Source organism: Triturus cristatus, chromosome 2_1 (genome assembly GCF_964204655.1).
Source record: "Triturus cristatus chromosome 2_1, aTriCri1.1, whole genome shotgun sequence".
NCBI lineage: Eukaryota > Metazoa > Chordata > Amphibia > Caudata > Salamandridae > Triturus > Triturus cristatus.
This window is the reverse complement of record NC_140581.1, coordinates 514028452-514051973: the sequence shown is the minus strand read 5'-3', so window position 1 is coordinate 514051973 and position 23522 is coordinate 514028452. Positions and strand designations below refer to the sequence as shown.

The window sequence follows — 23522 nt, the reverse complement described above, 5'->3', positions numbered from 1 at the left end:
CTCACTGCTTTCTATCGGGAGTTCAGGTTGTTGTGTTACCATCTGATTCACATTGTGACCTCCCTTGGTATGGAGATGCTGAAATCCAACCCAAGGGACTCACCAACCAGTGACTCAGAATGGATCTCCTGTCCATCTGTCAGACTCTTAGGTTACACACTGGATCCAAGCCCAGCCCAACCCAGCCCTGAAGGGTCTTCTGCCAGGCACGGTGCCCCAAAAGAAATAAGTGGGGAGTTACAGCCCAATACTTCTTAGAGACTTCCTTATTCTCTAAAAACTCTCTCACGTCAAACTCATCCTAAAGTACATTCTAGCCCTGGCAGACTTTAGAAATGCACATACACATTATGTTACACAGCATTTGCACAGCGCGTGTACACCAAAAAGGTTTCACGGTGCTGAGGAAAAAGAGGAAGCATCTAAGTTGAGAACCTAGCCATAAACTTGTTCAAAAAACAGGTTTTTAGGAGTGTCCTAAATCTGGAGTAAACCATTGTAGTTCGTATGCCAGATGGTAAAGAGTTCCAAAGATGCAGGCGATCACAGAAAATTTCTTCTTTTTAAACTTTGGAACAGCTAGCAGATTATGGTGGCCTGATCAGAGATTGCATTGGGGAATGCAGCTTTGAACTCTGGAGGACACAAAAGTTGGACTTTCCCATTCAGTGACTTCCAAATAATACAGCCAGTTTTAAAGATGGTCTGCTGGGCATATGGGAGTCACTGCAGCTTTCCATCAGAGACTTGGTGTGGCAATATCTCAGCTGGCTCCACACCGGCCTAGCTGCCTGATTTTGTAGTGTTCATGTGGCTTACCACACTCTTACCTTGTGCACATTGGGAAACAGGCTCATGCACTCCATTCACCCGTCCTACTTTTGCAATGTGAATTCCACAGTTTCGGTGCTCACACTAGGCCGAGTGTAACACTGCCAACTAAGAGAGCCATCAGAAGAACTCACACTGGTTGTTCACCTTAATCGGTGCATTCACAAGGGCACTCTGTCTGTAAGGAGGGACCGGAATATTAGAAATGGTTTTGAAAAAATAGAATATGATAGTGTTATAGAGCAAGACTTCATGTTTTCTAAAGGAAGACCCACCTCTGCCACACGTGTACATGTCTAACTCTCTGCTTAATGATGGGCATACAGGTTTGAACTAAATTGAGAATGCACTTAAAATAATTTACCAACCTAATCCTGCACAAAATTTGTACAAGTAGTATCCTCTAAGAGTGGTTATAGGAAGTGGGTAGAAACTTTACCTTACATTTTATACTCAACACTCAACAACTAATTTTTCTTTCTTTAGGTTGGTGTGAAGGTTGCAGTAGAAGATGTGTTTAGCAATGTTCAAAAACTCATTTGTGAAGCTTTCTCTACTTATGTCACAAAACCGGTGTATGGTCAAAAGGTATTTGACTTCAAAATTAAATTACTGTATTAAAATACTGAAGTATTTAAGAATAGAAATAAAATGAACATGTTTGTTTTTAATTTTATTCAAATATTTTAATACTAACATTAATGGTACATGCTATTGATTGATTTATTTAAAATTAATTACTATTAATAAGTGACTTAATCCTACGTTAATTTAATAATTATTCAATTTACTATGGTAACACTAACCCTATTGCTAACGGTAAATGAAACCAAAGTATGTTAGAGTTTTTTAACCTTAGTACCAAATTATGCCTACTGTGAAATGTGTTATCCTGATATTTAGGACAAAGTAATGTTGTAAATATAGCCAAAGTAAAGGTGCTGTTGAATAATTTCTGGGGAGTAAATGTCAGACAAAGTAAAGGGAGTGGAGTAAAGTCGGGACACCATTAGACTTCGAGAGATTTACAATTGTAATGAACCACGGGAATGACGCTTTCTTGATCAACCCCTTCAATAGTCAAATAATTTATGCTGAGAGCAATATCTGCTGGTATGCAAGTGTCCTACTGTAATGGGATTAGGGTTAAGGGTTGGAACAGGAGTAGGGCAGAATGGTGGCCATTACAAATAGTGATAACATTTTGCGTATTCACAAACTTTCATAATGTTTTGCACACCCAGTTTGCAAATGTAAGAACTCTATTCGCAACCTGTGACCAAACACATGAGTAGATTTACAACTTTATCTGGGCTGCATGTGAACCTGCCTCCTGGTATTTGATAGATTGTGAAATTCAGGAATCCAATGATGTGTAATATTGTATTATATTGTAATAGCATTTATATAACGCTTACTACCCCTGACGAGGTGTCGAAGCGCTTTTTCGACGAGTAGCATGCTACTCCGGAACCCATAAAGGATTAGAATCTAATGGTGTCAAATGATTGTGCAGGTAATAACATAATTGCAGGCCAAAAACAGCAAATAGTGTAGCAAAACAAGAAAGCTGGGAATATAATTGGTGTTCGGTTTTACTAATATGCAATGAATGAATTGGGCGAACTGGAATCTGATAGCAGATTGGCTACAATGTGACAAAGAGGCAACGTAATATTCATCTATATGCTGCTGTAAGTGGTCTATTGCAATTATCGGTACTGTAGAAAAGTAATATTTGTAGTGCATTTACTTGTCCTTGTACAGTACAGGCAACATTAAATATTACATTTTGATAAACAGAGAAGGAAAAATGTTAAACGTGATTGGCAATGTGTGCTATCAAAAGAGATTATGATATAGAACCGAAAAGAGAGACCATCATATTGGGGATGAGAACATTGATTCTCAAGTTCCTTCCTCAACCAACCTGGACCAGTGAATCATTTGCTACATCCACAATCCTAATAAGCGTTAACAGTCCTTACCCACACCCTGGCAAACGGAAGCCTCCTGTTTTGACCTTCCAGCTAAGCCTAGAACCTGTGGAATTCTCCTGGCATCCCTCTAGTGGTAATGGTCCCCATATTAGTACACTCAACCCTTCACGGTTAACCAACTCTAAATTGCCACATGGATGGATATCATATAATCCTTAAACATTATAGTCCCGGTCACCAGTTTATTTCACTTTTTGTTACTACTCTCGAGTACACCAATCAATTACTCCTTTGTGACACAGGTAAGTCAGTTTCAAAACACATCATATAGTTTTCTGCGTAATTAGCAAAATACAAGACCCATCTCAAACACAGAAACATCTAAAATAATTTTGCTTTATTATACAAAGTGATTTATTCTTTCTATTGTCCGATAAATTTCATCATAGCAAAACCACATTCAAAAATATGTCATGCCTATTGTACAGATGAAGCCACTCTCCATCCTCATTTATACTACATATACCTTGCTATAAAATATCTCACTAGCGTTTCTGCTCCCAAATCCTAAAATAATTGTTTTTATTGCCATCTCTCTTCAGGCATAGCTTTGGATGAAGGACACCAGTTAAAAATGTCAGTGTAGTGCTTCAGTGAGCAAATGTATTTCTGTCTCCTACAGTTAAAAATCCCTGTATATGGAAGAGGGTGAAATTCATGGAGACCTGTTAGAAACTCACTTGTAGATATTATCAGTTGCTTTGTTTCTACTCGGTCACATCTCAAGTTTTTGGTGACTTCTAAACCTTTGTGATCACTCTTGATGCAATAATATCTATAGTATAAGGAAAAGGGCAAGTTGTTGGAACATTCCTCTCCCTATTACCTCCTATACCTGAATGTTGTCCCACATGGATTTTGCAAAATATGTAGGGTATCTCCACTACTAAGCTGCAGAATCTTTTGCTTTGATCTAAGAAATGCAGTGAAATGCAGTGGGAGGCTCCCTGATACCTTCAGTCTTGGAAAGACATTCATTTATTGTTTCTTTTGTTGAAACCATTGCATGTGGCCCAGGTACCTCACTACTGGCATTGGTGTTTAACATGCACCCATCGTAACTGGCCATTAGCTGCCTTCTCACTGACATGTTACTTTTGATAATGAGATTTTTGGAGTTTGTTGAATTAAACCATAGAAAGTTTGGTGACATCATGGGTACAATTTTTGGCCTCGGCGAGGGAAGGTAGGTCTGAGATCTTTACTGCTAGAGGTTAAATGCTGAGGACGGCACTCAATACAGAGACCATATGTCTGAAGAGAGCTCGTAGGTGTAGTTGTATAGGACATTTTCCACTGCAAAAAAAATCAACCTGCATTTTACTTCCTTTAGTTTTTTAAAACCTGGGATTACATTAATTTCAGACTTGTATGGTTATCTACAATAATTTCAGATTCCTTTATTTTGTTTTTAATAAGAATTGAATCCTGTTTTTTTAATTGGCGAGTAAACCAGGCCATACCCCCATTTAAAAAAAGGAAAAATATGAAGAACATCCCTGAAACCCTATTAGAAAAATTCTACCCTATACACACACCCTAACAAACCTAGTACGCTTACCCAATTCACACCACCTAGCATCCCATACAGAAGTACACCTCCACAAATCCTACCCCTGAACCCTAAAAACACAAATATATATCTATTTTTGGAGTTGGGCGGTTAACATCCCATGAATGCTATAAAAAATGTATCCAGTTAAAAAACCAAACCCCTAAAGAAATCAAAATCTAAACTATTTTACTATTTTAAACACGGCTGTAAAACTTAAGAAATATATATATATGCACTCGAAAAAAATCAAAGGTCAAAGTAGCATTATAGTTAGGTGAAATGTTCAGTAACAACATAACGTTTTAAGCTCTAAAATCTAAAAACCACTGAAAATCACCAGTTATAGTTATCTCTAGTAACTATAACTTATGCCCTACGGTAATTATAACGAGTGCCCCCGACATGTATATTTTCCCCCTCAAAAATGTCACTGCAAATGTTGAAGTGATATTATCAATTATGTCATAGAATATGTCATGAGGGATGTAATGTGTGGGGTAATTACCAGTACATGACTAGAAGTCTGTCCAGCCAGTCGCCATTCACCACCAATGAGTGACTTTTCATCTAAGGCCACTGGTTGAAAAAGAGCTGGACAAACTTGAGAGCCAATGTGTCATTGAAAATGTGTCTGGGCTGATACCATGGGTGTCCCCTATGGTCATCGCAGAGAAGAAGAAACAACAATGAAAAATATGCCTCTGCATCAACATGTGTCTTCCCAATCAGGTCATCAAGTGGGAGAGACACAACGTCCATAATGGATGACATCATAGCAGACCTGAAAGGTTCGAGGTGGATTTCCAAGTTAGACCTTAATGCAGGATATCATCAATTGCTCCTCTCCGAAGAAAGCAGATATATCACCACATTTTTGACACATTTGGGGCTCCACCGCTACAAAAGGCTGAACTTTGGCATGTCTTCTGCAACAGAGGTCTTCAAAGATGTCATTCCAGGGTGTTATGAATGTGATGGACGATATCATGATATCAGTGCTTCAGTTGTAAAATATTAAGTGCCAGGGCCCTAATCAGGAGGCCACTGCAGCCTACACCACTCATTGCCCCTGCTAGTGCTACCAATGACAGTACCAAACCAATTACTAACCATCACATTCCTACAAGTGTGACAGTTCAGACTATACCAGGCCCCCAAAGCTATAAGATTAGCATGGGTGGCACGTTTTAGTCATTTTTAACGAATATTGAATTAGTAAACAACTGTTGTTGTACTCACTCTGAATCAGACCAACAGCCCACCATGTGGCAGACTGTCATAAGTGCTGGTGCTGAGCACCAGAAACCACTGGCTCAAATTAAGCACTGATTGATTTACTACACAACTGTGAAGAAGCACCACAAACACTCTGAAATGCCTGTGGGAGCATGGCTTTACCCTGCACAAGGAAAAGTGTTTCTTCTTCCAGAACTCTGTAGAGTTATTGAGCTATGTGTTCAATCAAGATGGTGTGCAAGTTGATCTTAGGAAGTCTCAGGACATACAACAGGCCTCAGCCCCGACGACCATCTCGGAAGTCTACAATTTCCTAGGGATGGCCACCTACTGTGAAAGGTTTATTCCTAACATGTTCACCATCGCAGAACCTTTGAGAGCCCTGACCAAGACTGAAGTCCTCTGGAGATGTGGCCTCATTGGAGAAGACGCCTTTCAAAAGGTGAAGGCTGCCGATCTGAGCAAGACAACCATGGCCTACTTTGATCAAAGAAAAGAACTGAACTGTTGGTTGATGCCAGCCCAGTAAGCTTGGGATCCGTGCACACCCAGGAAGTGGAGCCAGAGAGGTGGACCCTGTTATCTTTTGCTAGCAAAGCACTGATGCCGCTGGAGACACGCTACTCCCAAATTGAGAGGATGACACTAGCCATTAAGAGGGCCTGTGGACACTCCACCTGTACCTCTGTGAAGACCATTCAGAGTAGTCACCAACCACTTGTCCCTTTATTCCATGGCTCCGCCCACACCCTCCACCACAAATTGAGCTTTGTGCCACCCAACTGCAACACTACCACGTGGAGGTCATCTATTGACTGGGGTTCAAGAACCCAATGGCTTTTCTCTCATGCCATTCACCCCTATCAGCTGGGGGGAGCGATGACAGTGCAGATGCCAACCGAGGTGTAAGTTAGCCTAGTATCCCATGGTGCTTGCCTACAAGCACTTGGTCTACAAGAGATCCTATATGCCACCGCAACTGACCCGGTGCTGGAGAAGGTGATGGGCGCTTTACAAAATGGTTTGTGGCACAACTTCCTGCGAGATGCCAATGGATGGCAGGGGCTGGAGAATGAAAAACGAACGAAAATATGGTGATTGCAGGACAAGCTGAACGCTGCAACAGATAGCCTAATTCCGATATGGCAGCACCTGGTAATCCCAGAGAGACTGCATCACCGAGTGATGGAACGGGCTCATGGTAGACATCAGGAAATAGCACAGATGAAATCTCGCATGAGAGAGAAGGTCTGGTACCAGGTTCTCAAAGCTGCGGTCGACGAGATGGTAAGGCAATGCCCTTAATGCCAGCTTACCAGCTTGCAAAAAGTGCCTGCACCTGTCATGACAGAGGAACCATGCACAGCGCTGTGGGCCTAAGTAAGACTTGACCTAGGGAGTTTTCCTGACGGTAGTACAACTGCAGTCATGGTCAATCGACTCCACGGCCTTCGCTAATGTACCTGTTGTAATCTTGGTATGCTCTGCCCCCCCCCTTTTTTCCCTGCCCGGTTGGTACCTTCCCCTGGTTGGTTATGAACGTTCTATGCAGCCTCCCTGAGGCACTTACTGTGAGAGAAATGTGTGGACCAGTTGGTGATGCGTAATAAACGTTGTTCTCACCTGAGTATATTCTTCATTTCACAACACTGGCGACGAACACTGCGTGGGGGCAGTGCATCACCATCCCCAGCTTGAAGCAATTCTTCGTCCATCCGCTCCTTGCTTTCTGCCTTCTTGATTCTTCTCATCATCTATCAGGACTCAGTCAGTCTGGCGCTATTCAAGTGAGTGTTGGGTTTGGAGGCTGTGTGGCAGCGTACGACTTCCAGGAACTTTTCGCCTCGCCTGTTGTCAAGTAGCAGGAGTGTGTCATCTGGCATTTTTATGCCTGTCTGTACTGCTGGTTGTCCCTTCTACCCCTGCCACTCTCAGCCTTTCATGCCGGCGCTGCCGTTGCTTCCTTCACACTGCGGGGTGGTGTAAGGGTGATCGCTTGTGATATTGCGCTTTACCGTGTTCTATCTGTGTGGCTATTGCGGCTGACTGCGACTTTTCCTCAAACTGTTCACAGCCTTTCAGTCCGGCGCTGCCGCTGCTCTCGCTCCCTCACGCTGCTGTGTGGCGTATGGGTGATTGCTGTGGTGTCCTTCACCGGGTTCCATCAAAGGGCTATCGCGGCTGGCGCCTTACGCCGCTACGCCTCCAGAAATTTTCCTCAGCTTGTTGTCGAAGCGCTCTTGTTCTCCTCAGCGAGGCTGATTTCCGGGGTCTCACGTCGTGTAAGAGAGGATATCGAGTGGTCTGCCGTCCGCGACTCTCCGTATCCTTTGTGTCCTGAGGAGACCTTCGTCAAGTGAGCGCCCCCGGTGGTTTTGCTGTTGATTTCAGCTGTTTCCAGTCAGGAAATAAATTGAGGAAATTACTTCAGTTTCGAGTATTCAGATTCCACATAATTGTGTTTAACGCTGATGGGCACAGCTGTCAGCCTGTCTTTCATCAAGGTGTGCTGGTCTTTTTGGGCGGATTCCAGTCAGAAAGTTTTTTTCAAAAGTATATCTGTTATTCTGTACTTACATTTCTTCAACGCTGATGGGCACAGCTTTCCGCCTGCTTTTATCAAAAGTGCATTCAACGTGCGCTGGTGATCACTCTGTACACTGACAGGCACAGTTTGTTTTTGGTCAACGCTGATGGGCACAGCTTATTAGCCTGTCATGGGATTTTCTTTCTCCGGAATTACATTATATTGTGTTTGCATTACACACTGTCCTTGTATTGCTGATTTATCGCATGTATAATTGCAATCGTTTTCTTTGTGTCATTCCTGCTTATCTAGTGTGTAATTTTCTACGAGTTGTTTTTGTCAATTTTCCACTTTGTGGGTTGGGGTGTTGTCCAGTCAGTAATGGCGGCATTAAACATGGCGTTACCTCCCTCTTTCCTCAATGAAGAAGGGGATCCTGCCATATGTTGGAGAGATTGGAGGGTCATTTTTGAGTCATATCTAGTGGCGATAGGAGGAGAAAAATTTTCTAACTTCAGAAAACAACATATTTTGCTACATAATCTAGGTATAGAGGGGAGGAAGATTTATAATAATCTGGAAGGACCTGATACAGAGGATGAAGGAGGTAGTGAAGGAGATTTCAATGTGTATTTGGCTACCATGAATAAGTTGGAGAAACAATTTGGGAAAGCAATAAATGTGGTATTGGAAAGACATAAATTTTTCTCAAGGGTTCAAGGCAAGAGTGAAAAGGTAAAATCATACATTGCTGCTCTTAAGGGGTTATCCAATACGTGTGAGTTCGAAGGGTTAACTGACTCCCTTATCAGAGACCAGTTGGTCAGGTGTACTAATAACCATAAAATTCAGGAGAAATTGTTGACAGGTAATCCAGATTTGAAACAAGCAGTGGACATAGCATTAAGTATTGAGCACACGGCGGAGTGCATAAAAGAGATTAATGTGGGGGATGATACTAAAACTAAATGTCATGAAGTTAATGCTATTGTCAAGCAAGAGAGGTCTAAAGAAAAGGATGTTAAACTTAAAAATATGAGCACCTCAAGTGTCAAATTTAAGTGTTACAGGTGTGGTAATCCCGCACATTTGGCTAATAGTCCAGCTTGCCCGGCGAGGGGTGCTACATGTCATAACTGTGGCAAGAAAGGACACATAGCCAGAGTGTGTAATAATAATAATTCTATGACAGTCTCCTTAGTGGATTCAGAAAATGTACCAGAGGATGTTAAGTTCACTTTTCAGGTAGTAGACAAGGACAGTACCGTTAACTTTCCGGAATGCACTATCACAGTTGACAATAAGTTGATAAATGTCCTTGCTGATTCATGTTCCCCATATACGTTGTTAGATGGTAAAGTGTTCGAAGGGTTATTTCCTAACAAAGTAGGAACTCTGGAAAAAGCTGACATAAAACTTAGAGGGTATGGGGGAGACCCTATCTCATTGTTAGGTATGACCACCATGAGGATTGAGTATAAAGGTAGAAGCACAGTGGGGAAAATTTATGTATCAGAGAAAGGATCCAACTTAATTGGATGGAGACATCAAAAAGATCTAGGGATGAAGCTTGATCCTAACAGCACTGACCAAGTTCTTTTAGTGGATAGATCGGTGTGTGGTCAATCCATCTGTGAAGAATTTCCAGAGGTGTTCACTAACAAATTGGGCCAACTCAAGAACTACCAACATTGCATAAAATTAAAAGACAAGGCCAAAGCCATTGCACATAAAGTGAGGCCTATCCCTCATTTAATGCATGAACCTTTACAAAAAGAATTAGACAGACTGCTGGGGTTAGGGGTCATAGAACCCATTGAATGTTCCCAATGGTTGTCTCCAATTGTTATCACGTCCAAGGCGGCCAGCAAGGACATTAGGCTTTGCATTGACCTTAGGGACTTAAACAAAGAAATTTGGGTAGATAGGCATCCGCTACCCAGAATACATGAAATTCTAACTTTAATCAAAGACGCCAGTCTGTTTAGTGTCCTTGACTTATCATCAGCATACCACCAGGTTGAGTTACACCCGGAATGCAGACATCTGACCTCGTTTGTAACTCCGTTAGGGGCATTTCAGTACCGCCGCATGCCGTTTGGGCTGGCCTCGGCAGCAGCTGCATTTCAAAGAATCATGCAGCATGTACTCAAGGAGGCCCCTGGCACGATGTGCTTTCAGGACGATATCTTGATATTTGGAAAGGATGAACTTGAACACAATGACAGGTTGAGAAGTACCCTTACCAAATTGAGCCAAGCAGGTCTCACATTAAAAAGAGACAAATGCCAAATAGGGGTAAAGTCCGTAGAGTATTTAGGACACACCATCTCCAATGAAGGTATCAAACCTAAAATGAATTTAGTGGAGGCAATACAGGAAGCTACGGCCCCCACTAACGTTGAAGTAGTAAAGTCCTTTTTAGGGTTAGCTGAGTACTACTCTAAGTTTATTCAAAACTATGCAGGAAGGGTAGAACCGTTAAGGAATCTTCTCAAAAGTAAAGTGCCGTTTATATGGGAGGAGAATTGTAAGCGAGCTTTTGCTGACATAAAAGATTGCATTACCCGAGCTCCTTTCTTGGGTAGATTTGATCCTACTAAAACTACGTACCTTTCCACGGATGCCAGTAATAAAGGGTTGGGAGCCAGCCTTACTCAAAAAACAGGAAATACTGAACAAGTGATAGCATTTGCATCCAGAACACTAAAAGGTGCGGAACAAAACTACTCGGTCATCGAGAAAGAAGCGCTAGCTTGTTATTGGGCTGCTAACCATTTCAAGTTTTTTCTGTGGGGGATACCGTTTACCATCAAAACGGATCACAAGCCACTTATGTATGTATTCACGACCAAGGGGTCTACTAGGCTAACCCCAAGGATAGCTAAGTGGATGATAGGTTTGGAAGGGTTCAACTTCAGGGTAGAGTACGTACCTGGGAGAACAAATGTAATTGCTGACTTCCTGTCTCGTTCCCCTTTACAAGTCAACGATGATGGTAAGGAGGAGGAAAGTGATGTGATTGTATTAGAAGTAACAGGTTTGACTAAGGAAGAATGGGAAGAACAAAATGATCTAGACGAAACTTTGAAAACTGTAAAAGAATGCATCCACAACGGTTGGCCAGAGCAAAAGAGCAGGTTGTCTGACATGGTGGGGAAATTCTGGGAAGTTAGACATGAAATGGTTGAAATCAATGGAACTATACATAGGGGGGAGAAAATTGTACCCCCTGAAGGTATGAGGAGAAAAATTATTTCCCTAGCCCATGTGGGTCATCTAGGGAGGAGTTTAACTAAGAATAGAGTAAGAGAAGGTTACTGGTGGCCCAGCATGGACAAGGAAGTAGAGGAAATTGTGAAAAACTGTGAAGACTGTGCTAGGAGTGACAAGACTCTGTCTGCTAGGAAACCTCCTTTATCACCCGTGGAAGTTCCTGATCGTCCCTGGGCCAAACTGGCATTAGACATTATAGGACCGTTAAACTCAAGACAAGCCTCGGACCGCTTTATACTGGTCCTCATAGACTATCACTCAAGATGGGTGGTAACCAAATGGGTGAATATGATTGATACTAAAGTCTTGATCCAGTTCTTAAAGGACACTTTCTATGAAGAAGGTATTCCGGATGCCATTGTAACTGACAATGGAGTCCAGTTTACCTCAGAGTTGATGAAGGAATTTTTGGCTGGCCTACGCATCAACCATTTGAAAACAGCTTTGTATTGTCCGAGAGCAAATGGTCTTGTGGAGCGTATGAACAGAGTCATCAAAGAATGCATACAAAGAGCAGAGGCCACTGGCATTCCAACCAAACAAGCTCTACAAGAAATGATATGGTCGTACCGGACGGCACCCAACACCATCACTCATGTTTCTCCTTTTGTATCTTTGAAAGGAAGGAAGCCTAAGACCATTCTCACAGCAGGATGGTTGTGTAAGACCTACAACTGCGAGATAGACAGGTCGAACATTGCAAGGCAAATTGAGAAACAACAGGAAAAGTACAAGTTGAGATATGATTTGAAACAAAGCGTCAAAGTACCGTCAATGGTGTCAGGTGATTGGGTTCGGATAGACTTACCACCTGCCAGAAGGAGGAATGCTTCTAGGTTCTCTGAGCCTATCAAAATAGCAAGTGTTGGAAGGAACGTGGTCCATTTGGATAATGGACAAACATGGGGTATGGACAAAGTGGTAAAATGTGGCCCTCCAACAAAAGAAGGAGGTACTCATGCACCGTTGACTAGGAACCACGACCTGGTTCGCAGTTCTACAAGGAACACTACTAGTCCGGTGTGGCACAAAGACTATGTGATTCCTTAGATTTCAGCTCTAATTCTGTTGCTGCATTTATGGTTGCCCAGGGAGATGTGTTGTAATCTTGGTATGCTCTGCCCCCCCCCTTTTTTCCCTGCCCGGTTGGTACCTTCCCCTGGTTGGTTATGAACGTTCTATGCAGCCTCCCTGAGGCACTTACTGTGAGAGAAATGTGTGGACCAGTTGGTGATGCGTAATAAACGTTGTTCTCACCTGAGTATATTCTTCATTTCACAACAGTACCCCTGGTGTTAGAAAGAGCCTTTGCACTCTACGGTCTACCACTAGAAATAAAAATGGATAACATGGAAATGACGCAGCTCTGGAATAATAAATCCAGAGCTGCGTCATTTCCATGTTATTGTAAAACGGCACTTTACCCGGTGCAACCATTCTTTTTCCAATATAGCTTAATTCCCTGATAGGGTTATCCGTTGACTCAGGGGCCCCGTGTGTTTTCAAAAAGTAACCGACCACTCCTTCCAAGGACCTGATTTTCAAGACCTGCTAGAGCACCTAAGGTTACAACCCCACCGAATTACGCCCCAATGGCCGCAAACGAATTGAGAGGCGGAGCGGTTCATGCGGACACTGAATAACGCCCTCAGAGTCGCCGTTGTAGAGGGGACTGACGCCGAAGTCAGCCTCCAAATGTTTTTGAGGGAATACCAAGGAACACCGCATTGCACTGCTCTCCTTAGTCTCTGATGCTCAAAAGGTACCGACGGGATATGATTCCGGTCCATCCAGAGTGGACACTGCCGCAGTATGACCCCGTGTATACCCAGACTCGGTGTACCCAGACCAATGTGCACGCAAGCCTCAAGTGACTAGCCTCTACCCGGGTAATCTCACCGGGTGATAAGGTGTTACTCAGAGACTGCCGGCCGGGGTAGAAATTCCGAACACCTTTCGAGCCAGAAGTATGGACTGCGACTCATGTGAATGAGACTATGGTCACTGCTTGCAAAGGTGGCGAGTTAGTCCCTAGGAACAAATCATGGTTCTGAAAAGTGGATTTCCTAAACTCGTCTGAGCTGGAACAAGAAGAAGATGATGATGCGATGTGGAACAACTCTCATGGACTTGAAAACCAAGAAGAAGCTGGCCCCAGCGACAAGCCCCCTGGTCAAGGCGGAACCAGGACAAATTCTGAGGCCAATTCCTAAGGCAGCTAGGACTCTGAGGAGACTAGAGGGCATTCCTGTTGTCAATGATATCACCTCAGGCCTAACCGGCCACCGAGCCAGAGGCTCTGAGACTTTGCATGCCAAGTGCAACAACAGAGTTCATTGCCAACTTGGGAAGGGATGTAATAGCCACTTAACCCCTCCCACACAGTGGTCGGCTGTCCCAGAACCACACCATGTACATCCTCTGGCCAGGCGTGGCCAGGGAAGCTATATAACAAATGGGAGGGGACCGCTTGTGGTCTTCCGGCCCACACCAAATGCCTAGTGTGTGTGTGTGTGTTATTTGTGTTCTACTCTGACTAGGCCTTTCCGCGTGGGCCCCACACTCACGTGCCGTGGCCCCCGCAACACTGAGGACCTTATGAAGAGGAGAGCAGGCCTTGCTGTGTTTGCACTGAAGTGTGTCAGATATTAAGGAAGTGGTGCATGGCAGGCAGGTCATTGGGATGGGGAAAGGAGGGCAGTGCTGGGGATCTTGCTGCTGTAAGACCCTGCTGGTGAAGGCATTCTTTGCAGCAGTTGCACTCCTATTACACACCAATGCAGGCAAATGCTGGCATGCTCTTAAAAAACAGAATGTCCATCATGGAGCGTGGATCGATTCTCCTGTCGTATACGTCCCTCCCTTTAGCGTTCAGCTTCGCTCTTCGCTGCTGCCAACCCATGAATCTCGATCAAGGGGAGCATCCTGCAAGGACCCCTGTCCTCCTCAGTGACAGTAGCCAATGAACGCACAAATCTTACAGCAGGCTGAGTGGACATGCTTACATGAGGAGCTACTTGCCACAATGCACGGGCATCGAAGCACTATGTTCTGCAGCCCGAAAATGGGAACTTCTTGTACTTTCAGTTTTACATGCTGCAGCTACGGCCCCATTACACCAACACTAAGTATGACAGAAGGCATTGGTGAAATAGAAGATAATTACCATTAGATTGTCATCTACCGACCCTATTTTTCAAGATTCAACACTTTGCTACAAGCTGTGAACATTTGTAGGATTCATTCGGCCCTCCTGTCCATTCATACCCCCTTTCCCTAAATACACAACGAAATGTGTCTCTCCTTCATATAGTGCTGGAAAGCGGACAAAGGAGACTGCTTCTGCCACGAGCTACTACTCAAGCCACGGCTGCCCACAGGGGCCACAAAACCAACCGCATCCCTCCCCTCTGCTGCCATAGAAACAGAAATGATAGGCACTTAGCTGTATGCACTGCACAGGGGCTATTGCTCCAGACTTAAAGCGGCGCATGGAAGATATGGAAGCACTGGCTGTACATACTCCGCCAGGGGTTGCCCCTTCCCAGGGCCTACCTTTGAAGCACAGGAGTTTCCACCCCCACAGCTCAGGACCATTGCACCCGCAGCCACTGTTCTCAGTCCCACATGCGAGGCTCGAATGTGACCGATGTAACTTCTGCAGAGGACTTGACTCCTCTCTTCCGATTGGTTTAATTAATGCCAAGTGCTCCTAAAGTAAACATCCACCGAAGTTACTCTTACTGCTATACAACAGATGCACATGTTATCCAATTGAAAGTTACTCATTGTATTAACATGGCAGGATGAAAGGCTGCGTCGCCCTCCCTGGTTTCAAGCCTATGGCCATGTGCTTAAACGTAGGACCCTTCAGGTCCAATGAGGCATCAGACATGGCCTACGGCTAGTATTGTCGACTACTTTAGATGATTTCTCCCAGTGTTAACTTCACTATTAATCTGGCTTTCCTTTCACATTGGCAATCAGGCACCTAAGTGGGTGCAAGGGGTAACAGACGCTCGTATAGAAATTACAATAATAAATATCAATCTGTCCTAAACAAATAGTATCCTTGTGGTGCATTCAGAAAGGGGAGATGCACCCTGCTTCCCCAACCATCGATCTGAGATTGACAATGACAATTTACAATGTTCGAAGCACACGCATTTCAAGTCCAATCATAAAATAGCATAGTTGAGTAATTTCAAAGCAATAATATAGACTTCCTTTCTTCTTTGGTGTTTTTATTCCATCCACTCCTTTTAGCCAACGCGTTTCGTCACTCAGGGGTAACACTTCTACGACTTCCTCAGGGCTTAGGGTATGAATATGTTCAAAATCATGATCTCTTGATGCATAGAATCTTTGCAAGAGATCGTGTATCCAAATAATATCTGTAAAATCCAAAGGCAAACTTATACTCAATTCAAGAGTTGCCAATAAGTGCCAAATTATCACAACGTAAGTCAGTCAGTATCAAGATCCCTCGGGAGATAATTAAGCTCCCGTAAGTTTAGAGACAGGTCACTGAAGGACGGGGAAAACCTGTTGCCTTCCTATGACCAAACCCAAATACTGGTACCTGTATTCTTGATACCGACTGACCTACGTTGCAAAAATTTGGCACTTGTTGGCAACCCTTGAATTGAGTATAAGTTTGCTTTTGGATTTTACTGATATAAGTTGGATACAAGATCTCTTGCAAAGATTTTAGGCATCAAGAGATCGTGATTTTGAACATATTCATACCCTAAGCCCTGAGGAAGTCGTAGCAACGAAACGCGTTGGCCAAAAGGAGTGGATGGAATAAAAACACCAAAGAAGAAACTTAGTCTATACTATTACTTTGACATTACTCAATTGTGCTATATTATGATTTGACTTGAAATATGTGTGCTTCGCATATTGTAAACAGACACCTAAGTGCACCCACCCTCCCGACCATTGACCGTATTTCTGTACGGCTGTGCTCTCAGACTCATGAGTGTGGGAAGAATCCAGTGCTTCATTTGAGCCAGTGGTTTCAAGTGCTCGGCACCAGCACTTAATTGTCAGCACCGGAGGTTTAGACAGTCTGCCACATGGTGGCGCTGTATATCTCATCTAGAGATCAGGGCAAGAACAGTTATTTATTTGTTCAATATAATGTAAAAATGACTAATACCTGCCGCCCAAGCCATTCTTATAGCATTGGGGGCATGGAATAGACTGAACTGTCACACTTGTAGCCTTGTGGTGGTTAGCAGTTATGTTGGTACTGACATTGGCAATGCTGGCAAGGGCAGTAGGGGTTGAAAGCTGCAGGTGCCTCCTGTCGAACGCCCTGGCACTTATGTTTTTTACAAATTAAGCACTGGGAAAGATACAGACATTTGCCTTCCATTGTCTCACCGACGCAGCTGTTTGATCCCTTGTTGTTGTCTCCTCCAGCACAGAACTCTGAGGCTTCTGTCCGTGACAGCCCGCACTTTACAAACACTTTAAGAAACATAAATCACTGTATAGCTAGAATATTACCGACAAGGCTGCCATGACTGACAGTCACCGGTATCTCTCCTGGTGATAGTGCTTCAAAGATCTCAAGCATGCCAGAGCCTTCAGTCTCCAGCGTGCTGTCATACTTTTCAAGTCTCACTTCTTATGCTTGGTATTGCCATGACCCTTCCTTTCTCCACTCTGTGGCCTCTTTCCAAGTACTGAGGACATGGTGGCCCTTCATGGAAGCTCCTCCCACCATGATGGCCAAAGAGAAATCTCCCTGAGTAATGTTGTGTCTGGAAGCATCTCTAAACCCTCAGGTCCACTCAGTTGATGGTGCTTGCTTCTTCATCTTTGATCTGGTTAGAGCTGTTAGAAAGAATCAGTGGCGGCTGGTATTTGAAGGTGGTGGGGGGGTCGGGTCGTGGAGGTAGGATGAGGGAATGAAATTTATAAAAATGAAATACACACTTACCTGCCTGCCGCTGCATCCCGCTGTCGCCGCTGCCTCTTCTTGGTCCTCTTCCCTGCTTCCAGTGTAGGAAGCAGGCTGCACCCGGCTTCCAGCCTCCCGATAGACAATCACAATGCTGCATTGCAGCGTTGTGATTGGTCTGAGTGGCGTGGATTGGCGCTCAGCCAGAAACTGGGAGGCTGGGCATGTTCTCCATGCAGATTGTAATGCAGCCTTCATGGAGAACATGCAAAGGGAGGGCATTCCACTCCTCCCCTCCCCTGCCAGCAGAGAAGCCCTGCCCTGTACAGCCCCCAAAGCTGCCGCAACAAGGTAAAAATAAATGATAATAACTTGGAGTTATCATTTTATTTTTCCTTTAGTGACACTGCTTAAAAGCAGTGGGGCGGCACTCCTCCGCCTTAGTGGAGGAGCCACCACTGCAAAGATTCCTCTTTACCGTCCCAGAGGAAGCAAACTCCTGCGAAAGTATGTCCCTGGCATGACACTTGGTCTGAAAACCTGAACCAACTTTGCATTCCTGGCGTCCTCCCATGCAAGGGGCAGATCTTTAGCTAACAAGTCTCTAAAGTATGGAAAGTGTCCCCCTCAGTTCAATGGGGATTGACTATCTGGACCCTGGCGTTCCCTGGAAGCATATCTTTTCTTTTGGAGTCTGTCGGCTATAACCAGCATTTGGATGTTCATAGTCTGTCTTGTGGTCTTAGAGCAAAGGTGCTTCTCAGGCACTCATACACTTCATGATAAATAAATGAAAAAATAAATCCCGGTTCTTGAGCAAACTACTTTTTGTAACGGGTTTCTCGGTTTTGCAGTATTTATGGCATTCCAAAATTTCCCCTGTGCAGATTTTACCAGGAAAAACCTGGCAAAATTGCAAGGAAAACCTGCTGAAACTGGTTGAAAATCGTCGGAAAAACAGTGAACAAAACTTGTAAGCGAGCTGGGAAATTGAATCCTGAATCTTGATGCCTGTAATTAATAGTTGCAGTACAGACAGACCCATTTCCTCACTTCTCAGAGCAGGTGTTGGCAAAGCAAACGGGTTTAGCTCTCGTGTGTCAACACATGTTCACTAATTCTATTTAGAAGCCTTCCATGCAGAAATGCTGTTTATCACACTAAAGCCTGCCTTATCGGCTTTTCCAGTGGTGGAAAAAACGTAGCAAAAGGGATTTCTACCTATATAGAATGCATATATGTCCTAATGAATTTAATGTCACAGGCTGCCTGACCAGTCAGTGTACTTTTCCGATGAAAAATAGTCCATCGCATATTCCAATGGAGGTTCTTCCTTGATAGTGGAATATAACACCAAGTAACCAATAGCTTGAGGTGAGCAAGCCGAAGCCCCCCTTTGTACGCTCTTAGGAGCTGGTAACAATAGTCTTGCAGACAGCTGCGCTGATCAGTAGGGCTCACGTGTTCTAACGCCCCTACTGGAGTGTGCAAAAGGGAAGTAAAGATGAAGGTGGGGGGGAACAGAGATATGCATCCGCACAGGGCTGTAAGCAATGTTTGTTAGGGCAGCAGGGAGGTTAGAAGGCCCACACCTGCTGGGGTTGGCCCTTGGCAGGGAAGGTTCCAGAACAGCTATTCTGCAACCAATGCGGGCGGCAGCCTAAACCCTACTTGCAGTCACTGTGGTGTGTGACCCAAGCACCAGCGGGGTTACTACCGGCCGCGCTGCATAATGATTAACTGGCACGACCTCACTTGGCAGATACCCACAACAGCAGTGCAACGACGTAAGCTCAAAATCCACCTCGCGCCAGGCAATGACAGGCCATGTCCTCGCGCTTCACTCGTCTCGAGGGCTCAGGTTTGCGGACACACAATGAAGGTGCCTCTGGGAACCCGCGGGCTGACCTGAGGAAAGCGCACAGCAGACGCATAATATTACCACTCGGCTGAACCTCAGTGGGTGCATGGTGATTCACGGCGGTGCCAGGCCACCTGCCCAGGCGGACTGAGTGTGGACAAACTTTGCTCAATTGTGCGTTCCTGTTGAGTAATGGGATGGACTTGATCTCCGGTTGTAAAGTCGAACGTCAGGGAGACGAGCAATCCCTGTAACCTGCCGAGTGTGTCGGAGGTAACAACACACATTACACAACAGATTCCTTTGTGGGTTTTGACCTTTGACATTATGTAATCACCTTTCAGATATGGGTGAAAGGGCATCGGGGCCGCAAGAGACAGTGAAGCATCCAAGAGAGAACACGTTTTAAACCTAGATTTAGAAGTAGGTGTTTTTACAACTGCCTACCGGAAGTCATATGTGAAGGAGTTCTTGTACCCACTCTTTGCTTCGGGGTGTTACCATGCGGTAATGCCACCTGGGGACATAATGAATTAGTGCCGTGCGTTTTTCCCCGGTGTGGTATTACTCGCACACCCAGAGCAATGTTTATGACCTCGCAATATTCATATCAATAAGTAGCAACACCTACAATCACACCAACATTAACTAACACCTACTCAGACCCATAAATAATACTATATTCAAAGTTGTCCCATGGATGGTGTTAATGATAATTTGATGTGTAATCTCACCGGACGGGTCATTTATGACATTCCTAATTGCTCTGTGACATCAAAGGCAGTGTCACGAGCACAGCATTTGGTGTGTGAAATATGATTTGCGTGGCTGTTGTGCAAGTTATGGATTGTGGATCTAACCATAACCTGGTCATTTCAGTGGCTTTTCCGTTAGCCATTTTTTAAAACTTTAAAAAAATATATTTTGGGGGGATTTTACTAGTCTATAACCGTAACTTTCCCTACTTTTCCTGCCCCAGTGTTAGAAGTACAAACATACTTTAATTTCTTTCCTGTAACTCACATTATATAGCTCCACTGTGAACACATTGCTTCTTGTCGTAGTGGTCATATGACAGGTTCACCGAGGGCCGGTCTCGGGTGAGTAAAACAAGTTTCTATCCTCTGTTCTCCAAGTGCCCAGGGCTGCCTCAGCTCTGCATTTGTACCAGTAAGTCTTATGTCGATTTCTTCTGCCAGAGTACATTGATCAACAACTTTGACCTAGTGTTCATATGTAGGTGTTCTAGGGCTCGGGCAGTAACTGCAATTTATCTCGGTCTATAACAGGGTAAATTATACACATTTTGGCTTGATTTTACTTTTTGAGGTAACAGGCATGTTTTCGGCAGCAACCAGAGTTTGTTTTAAATGCATAGCATATCTTTCTATCTACTGCTATTATTTAAATTGATCATCTATTATAATTCCATTCCAAACTAAGTGAAAATATGTAACACCCCTCTCAATTAGGGCAGGAAGTTTCTCTTACGAAATTAATTCTATGAAGCATTGCTGGGTTCATACATGTCCTATGTATAAAACTGAAATGTAGCAGGCAGAATCTACCCTTTACCAGATGCTTCACTTACAAGAGTTCCTTTCAATAGTTTGTCTGTCTAATGCACCCCATAATCCGCCTTCCACTGTGCTTGTGTCTTCAACTGTTGTCATCTCCTCTAATGGCGAAAAAGTCTGGTAATGACGTCACATCCTTGATCTACCCGACCAACAACCCTAATGCTCCCGATGCTCACAGGATTTCCTCTATGTTACCCCATATTTGTTTCACAATCCTGCAAATAGCATGATTGAAAAATCCTCATGGCTCTATCTAGTTAATCCACAGCACCTGATTCAGATAGGTCCCCAATCTCATCCCGTTGCTCTCTGTTTAGACATATCTAATCTCTTATTCAATTGTTCGAGCTCCTGGAACTGGCAATGTGGTAGATTCTGTGTATGCGGCATCTGCTTGTATCACCTTAATCAGAACATCATCCAAACAAGAACCATGGGCCAGATGTATTAAACACTGGTCGCAAAATGCAACCTGTATTTTTGTGACTAGTGTGGTATTTTGCGAACCGATCTATGTACTAATAGGTCAGTTTGCAAAGTACCGAATCATAGTGGACTGTGTATGAATATTATTGAGAGGTTACAAATTGTGACCCACTTTGATTTGCTGCCATCACAGTCAATCAATAAGTCATTTGTAAAGCACAGCACTGTCACCCTGGGGGTATCTGGGTGCTGTTTCGCCATCGAAGAGCCAGGTCTTGGGTCGTTTTCTAAAGTCTGCCAGTGAGGAGACTGTACAGAGTTGGAGGGGAAGGTTGTTCCATAACTTGGCAGCGATGAAGGAGAAGGAGTGGCCACTGCTGCGGATGTGACGGATGCAGGGAGTGTGTTCGAGGGCAAGTGAAGAGGAGTGAAGGTGTCTGGAGGGCCGATGGAAGTTGGGCGTTGGTTGATGTAGGCAGGTCCTAGGTCATGCAGGGCTTTGTAGGAGCGCTTGAGGATCTTGAATTGGCATCTATTCTGGATTGGGAGCCAGTGGAGGTCTCTCAGGTGGGGGGTGATGTGGGTTTGTTTGGGGAGGTCCGGGATAATTCTGGCTGCATTGTTCTGTATGGTCTGGAGTCTTCTGAGGAGCTGGGTAGAGATGCCAGCGCGGAGGGCGTTGCCATAATCGAGACGGCTGGTGACGGGGGCCTGAGTGACGGTCTTTCTGATGTTGGTTGGGATCCATCTGAAGATTCTGTGGAGAATGCGGAGTGTGTGGAAGCAGGAAGAGGCAACTGCATTGACTTGCCGTTTCATGTTTAGTTGGTCATCGAGGATGATGCTGATGTTGCATGCATGGATGGTAGATGTGGGAGTGGTTCAGAGCTCTGAATGCCACCAGCTGTGCTCCCACTCGGAGGTGTTCTTCCCGAAGATCAGTACTTCAGTTTTGTCGGAGCTGGGTTGGAGGCAGTTGTCTGTCATCCATTTTGCTACGTTAGTCATGGCGTTGCAGAAGTTGGTTTTGGTGTTGGAGATGGTGTCGAACGCCACAGAAAGGTCAAGGAGGATCAGGGCCACAATTTCTCTGCAGTCGAGGTGTGTTCTGATGTCATCTGTGGTGGCAATCAGTGCATTCTCAGTGCTGTGGTTGGCACAGAATCTAGATTGTGCGACGCCCAGGAATTTGGTGGGCTGCTGGTTGATGGCACAGTTGGTGTGTCTGCGCGTGCGCGCGCGTGTGTGTGTGTGTGTGTGTGTGTGTGTGTGTGTGTATATATATATATATATATATATTCAGTGAAAAAACCATAGGTTTCACACATGTTATAGTTAGCTGGACATTTTACTGATAAAAAACCAATGAAATTTCCCCGTTATAGTTAGTGCAGGCAACTATAACTCACGCGACCGCAATCCTCTGCTGATGCTAATACTGTATTTAGACACTTATTTGCCCATGTCTTCTTCCATTAAATTTTAGCTATACATATATTACAAATATTTTTTTTTCATAAAGACACATATGTCATCAGCAGAGGATTGCGGTCGCGTGAGTTATAGTTGCCTGCACTAACTATAACGAGAGAATTTCATTGGTTTTTTATCAGTAAAATGTCCAGCTAACTATAACATGTGTGAAACCTATGGTTTTTTCACTGAATTTGCAAGGTTTTTTAAATGCTAATTCCTAACTATAACGTGTGTGAAACCTATGGTTTTTTCAGTGAATTTGTACGTTTTTTTAAATGCTAAGTTACTTTACGCCATTCGTGGCGTGCGCGCCCACTTAACGCAGTTCGTTCCGTGCGCGCACGGTGCGCTTCGCGCACCGTGCGCGCACAGTGAGCACGCGGTGCGCGAAGTGCCGTGCACGCACGGTGGGCATGCGGTGCGCTACGCGCACCGCGTGCCCACGTTACGCTAGATGGGCCATGTACGCACGATGCGCTTCGCGCACCGTGCGCACATGGAGGACATATGATGCGCTTCGTTGTGAAAGGTAATATTTTAATTTTTCACTGAGATGTCATATGCCATGCCCAAATGGTGCCCGACGGGCACCATTTGCAAATGGGGTGGGGAGAGTATGGATATTTTTTTAATATTTAATATTTTAATTTTTCACTGATGTTTCATATGCCATGAACACATATGGTGCCCTTTGGGCATCAATTGCACATGGGGTGGGGAGAGTATGGATATTATTTTTTTAAAAATAATATTTACCGTACGCGTACGGTAAGCGTAATCGGCGAAATTATCGAAAAAATTAAAATTCCGTTTTTGGCCTTGGGGGATCTTTGGGGACTC

At 44.3% G+C, this 23522-nt stretch overlaps 1 protein-coding gene across 1 annotated transcript in view; it reads left to right on the top strand.

Moving 5' to 3' along the window:
- The window catches only part of ACOT12 (acyl-CoA thioesterase 12), a 517871-nt gene that overhangs the window by 80358 nt on the left and 413991 nt on the right, over positions 1–23522 (top strand). Inside the window, exon 4 of the mRNA XM_085640749.1 lies at positions 1318–1419. Coding sequence (XP_085496875.1) covers positions 1318–1419 — 102 coding nt within the window. The remainder of the gene's footprint in view (positions 1–1317; positions 1420–23522) is intronic.